General features: G+C 39.1%; 1 protein-coding gene across 1 annotated transcript in view; it reads left to right on the forward strand.

Moving 5' to 3' along the window:
• Positions 1-5,325, forward strand: part of IL13RA1 (interleukin 13 receptor subunit alpha 1) — an 80,505-nt gene that overhangs the window by 51,100 nt on the left and 24,080 nt on the right. The window contains exons 8-9 of the mRNA XM_019667835.1: positions 1,368-1,464; positions 3,716-3,800. Of these exons, the coding sequence (XP_019523380.1) occupies positions 1,368-1,464; positions 3,716-3,800 (182 nt within the window). The remainder of the gene's footprint in view (positions 1-1,367; positions 1,465-3,715; positions 3,801-5,325) is intronic.

The following is a 5,325-nucleotide window of genomic DNA, read 5'->3' on the forward strand; positions in this document are numbered from 1 at the left end:
ACTGAAGAACAAAAGGACAGCAACTTGTCTGTTCCCCTTCCCCCAATTCCCCACCGCTGTTCCCATCCCCCAATTCCCCAATAAAAATCTTTTTAAAAAAAGAAGAATAGAAGATATACAGAAACACACAGACACACAGGGAAGAAGTCCACGTAAAGATGGAAGCAGAGACGAGTGATGCAGCTGCAAGCCTAGGAACACCAGATTTCCGGGAGCCACCAGAAGCTAAGAAGAGGCGAGGAGGGATTCTTCTCTAGAGCCTTCACAGGAAGCATGTCCCTGCTTATACCTTAATTTTGGACTTTTAGCCTCCAGAACTGTGAGAGAATATATTTCTGTTATTTTAAGCCAACCAGTGTGTGGTGATTTGTTATAGCAGTTCTAGGAAATTAATACAGAGGCCTTCCTCAGTGCCTTGCCACTTGGAGCTTTCCACAGGGCTACCAAGTGATCCAAGCAAGAAAGAGTATATGAGACAACAGCCAGTCTGGAAACCACAGTCTTTTATAACCTAATCTCGGAAATGACATCCCATCACTGTTGCTATTCAGTTCTTTACAAATGAGTCAATTAGTCCAGCCCATCCTCAAGGGGAGGGGATCACAGAAGGATGTGAATATCAGGAAGCAGGGATCATTTGGGGTCATCTTAGAGGCTGCTTAACACAATGATGCTAGGTCCCAATGATGCTTTCTAGATATTTCTAGATGTCCCAGTGAAAAAGATAAGCGAATAAGTAGACATATGACATTCCATGTGTTAGGTGTAGCAAGGCAGTTAATGAGAGACTTTGGAATTAAACAGTGCTAGATGTGAGGCTTGACTTCATCACTTACTAAACCCTTCTGGACAAGCCAGTAAACTGCTCTGAGCCATATCCTTCTCATCTATATAAATGGGAGGTAATATTATCTACATAGCGTAGATATAAGCATGTAAAAGCACCTAGTATGGTATCAGACATAATAGTAGGTGCTCAATTAAAAATAGTAGTGGTAGTTGATAGGATTATTTCAAGTGTTCTAATAGTATTAAGTAACCAATAAGAAAAGATAGTCACTGTTAATGAGATGACATATTTAACAGCTATAACATCTTTGTTAATAGTGTTTGAAACCAGTGAGGATATCCTGGTTTCAGATATTCCTTAAAATGTTTATTCATCCATGGAATTTTAGGCACCAGACCAGGCCTTTTTTTTCCCCATTAAGATAGCAGAACAGAAGATGATTGAATTGTTTTGGAAAATAGGTTGGGATAGAGGGCAGAAACATCTGTGACCTCACTAGTCTAATAGAGCTGCTGCTTGGTTTATTTGTAAAAGGATTTTATTTCTCATATCTTTTTGTTTGCTTTCCATTTTCCAGGTAAGAAGGCCAATCCGACATTCTACATAACCATGTTACTCATTATTCCCATAATCGTTGCAGGTGCAATCATAGTCCTTCTACTTTATTTAAAAAGGTAAGGCAGCTGCCCAGGCAGGCTTGACAGTTTCTGCTAGCCTGGTTGCTATGGTTATTTCAGCTATAACTGGCTTTTGGTAGTATGACATCGCAAAGAAGTATGTTTGTGCCCAGTTTTCTGGTGCAGAAAGTGTTGGATTGGTTTCCCAAGGCCCTGCTCAGCCACTGTTCTCTTTGCATGTGTTTAGAATTGTTAATAGGACCTGTGTTCCCTCTACTCTTTTGAATGCCTAATTTATCGACAGTTAGTTGGTAGCTGTTGGAATGAAGTTTTAGAATTGGAGACCATTACTAATTAAATGACTTGTCTGGTATGAATGTAAAGCAGCTTGCTACTAAATGCTGTAGGAAGAACTTCACCAAGTTGTCTGTAATATACGTTACTCCTTCCTTGAGAGTGTTTCACTTTCTCTGTCTCACCATAGGGACTAGTCTAGTGCTATTATTTGCTCTTTCAGTAAATGCCTGTGGTTGGAATAAGGTTATTAAGCTGGGTCTAGAACCAATGTTTTATCATTATATCAATAGTTGTTCAACATACATTTATTGAATGCCTGTTTATGTGCCAGTCACTGTCCTAATTGCTGGCATAGCAGTGAACAGGACAGAGTCCCTATCTGTGTTCTAGTAGGAGGGATCTATATCTATATCCCCATATCTATCTGTATCTATAAAACAAATAATAAATACTACAAGTTCACATAGTATATAGTAAAGTTGTGGGTGGGGTGGGGTGGGGAGAAAGGCTAGGAAGTGATATGTAGCTCATCCTACATAGGATGGCCAGGGAAGGCCTCTCTGAGAAAGTAACATGTGAGGAGAGACTTAAAATAAAGGCATGAGATATTCAGGTATTCAGAGAAAGAGCATCCCAGGCCAAAGGAACAGTAAATGCAAAGCTCCAAGTGTGTCTTGTTGGAGTAGAGTGTGCAGGCGAGAGAGTACCGGGAGATGAGTCTGGAGAGGTTGGGCAGGACCAGATCATTTGGCCATGGCAAGGAATTGGTATTTTATCCTAAGCATGCTGGGGAGTTTGAAGTGGGAGAGGGATGTGATCTGATTTAAGATCATGGAATATCATTGTGGTTGCTGAGTGAAGAATGGGCAAGAATGGAAACAGGTAGATTAGTTTAGGAGGCAGTACAGTATCTGGGGGGGAGGGGCGGTGGTAGAAGATGAGAGTGGCCTGGACTCTAGGTGGTTAGCAATGGAGGTAGTAAGAAGTGGTCTGTGTAAGATATATTTTGAAGATAGAATTGATAGCACTAGCAGAATGGCTGCTTCTCTGTGGAGGTATGGGGGAAATTGAGAATTCAAAGATAACTCTTAGATTTTTGGCTTCAGCAATTGAGTGAATGCTGGGGCCATTTACTGAGGTGGGGGGAGACTGAGGAGAGCAGGCTTTAGTGTAACGGTGAGAACTTCAGTTTTGAACATGATAAGCTTGAGACACCTGTTAGATGTCCAAGTAGAGATGTTGAATAGGTAGTTGTATACATGAATCTGGAGTTTAGGGGAGAGGTCTGGGCTGGAGATAGAATTTGGGGAGGCTTCAGCATGTAGATGGATTTAAAGCCCCAAAATGGGAAAAGAACGCTCATAAAGTGTGTGAGATAAAGAGGCCAAAAGGCTGAACCCCAGGGCACACCAATGTGTAGAGACCCAGGAGATGTGGTAGGTCCACCAAAGGGTTCTATAAGATGCAAAAATAGAGGAGCGAAGTAAGAAAAAGAAAGAAAAATAAAAGAGGAGTGTACCCTGTTCTGATTATTTTTTTCAAAATTATAAACAGTAGGCTCCCATCTGGTCTGTGATAACTAAAGCATTGTTATTGTTTAAATGAAGGGTATCACACACACCGCCATAATTATGTGAGGTGATGGATGTGTTAATTAGCTTAATTGTGGTGATCATTTCACAGTATATACGTATATCACATTGTATACCTCAAATACATACAATTTTTATTTGTCAAGTATATCTCAATAAAGCTGGAAACATTTTTTTTTAAATGAGAGCATGTAAGTAGCCTACTTATCCTGATGGCCCTTTTGCTTCACCCACACTTGATGCTCTTTGGACATCGATTTCTCGGCTTGTTTTAGAAATTTCTTCACAATTGCTCTGTCACTAAAGATGACTTGTGTACCATGTCTTTTGTTTAAGCCTTCTTTTAATATGACTGTATGTAAGTGGGATGTTCCTGTTGGGTGGAAGATTTGATAAAAAATATCTCTGTTTTCTTAAAGGCTCAAGATCATTATATTCCCTCCAATTCCTGATCCTGGCAAGATTTTTAAAGAAATGTTTGGAGACCAGAATGATGATACCCTGGTAAGCACTGACTCCATGAGACTCAAAATAATTTTTTTTTTGGTGCCTATGGGATTTATAAAAAATTTTGGTAAAATATACATAACATAAAATTTACCATTTTAACTATTTTAACTGTACAGTTCAATGGCATTAAGTACATTTATAATGTGCAAAACATCACTATTTCTAGAAATTTTTCATCATCCCAAACCAGATACAATAACTCGCTATTCTCCTCAGTCTCTGGTAATCTCTGTTCTACTTTCTGTCTGAATTTGCCTATTCTAGGTATCTGATTATAAATGGAATCCTACAATATGTGTCCTTTTGTGTTTGGCTTCTTTCATTCAGCATAATGTTTTCAAGGTTCATCCATGTTGTAACATGTGTCAGAATTTCATTTCAAAATTGGTTCTTTGAAACTACATTTTATCTAAAAAATTAAAGAAGATCTGATTGAAAATGTTGTATCTCAGGCCAAGCATAGCTTTTAAGAATTTTGTCCATCTGATATCACTGGGCTTCATTCACTCTTGGGTAGGGAGCACATTTGATCTGAACGTGCAGGGGAGGAGCCTCCTCTATGAAACTAGCCTAATAGGCAGGGCTTCCGACTCTTGGATAACTTTTACAACTTGATTTGGGGAAATATAAAGAGAGGGTCAACTATTGCAGTAGGCTTTGTTCATGCTATTGCTTGGAAAGCTGGCCTCTAAATTCATGGAAGTGAAGCAAACCCACCCCAGCTGTTATGGTTAGTTTGCTGCAGACTCCCATGCTAGAATTTGTGGTTGGAAAACCTAAGACTTTGTGGGAACAAAAGAGTTTGAAGTTTCTGTGATAAATACATTCACTCAAATAAAATGATAAATACAATAAATGAAATAAATATCAATATTATTGTATATATTTTAAATTATTAATAACAGGCATAGGACAATTAATTTGGGGAAGTAGTTCAGCATAGTAGATAATAGCCTGGGCTCTGGAGTCAGATTGTCTGGATTCAATTCTCTGCTGTGTCATTTGCCATTAATTTGACCTTCAGTAACTTCCTTAACCTCTGTGTGCCTCAGTTTTCCCATTTTTTAACTGCAGGTAATGATAACATCTGTTTCATAGTGTTGTTATGTGGATTCAATTCATTTAATACATAAAAACCGCTTGCTTAGCATGCCTGGCAGATTATATGTGTTTAGTAAGTGTTAGTGATTAGTATTACTATTAATAATACTTTCCATTTATCTTTAGGCCCCAAACAATTCTTGTGATAATGATTTACAATGGCAGTGATGATATGTAGCTAGGGAAGGAAGGCAGGAAGGCTGATATACTAGCCTAGGACGACTCATATGGATCACTTTTTTACCAAGTCATGGTCAAATGTCACGTCCAGCGTGGCAAGGGCAAATGGGACACGAGAGGGGCGGCGCAGATTGAATAAGTACAAGAGACAAAAGTAAGATTTAAGAGCGAGACCAAGGGACTCAGCCTTCAGAGATAGACTGAGCCACCGAATCGGGTCAACGCATGGCTTTTATTG

The sequence above is a fragment of the Hipposideros armiger genome, unplaced genomic scaffold (genome assembly GCF_001890085.2).
Source record: "Hipposideros armiger isolate ML-2016 unplaced genomic scaffold, ASM189008v1 scaffold_508, whole genome shotgun sequence".
Classification (NCBI taxonomy): domain Eukaryota; kingdom Metazoa; phylum Chordata; class Mammalia; order Chiroptera; family Hipposideridae; genus Hipposideros; species Hipposideros armiger.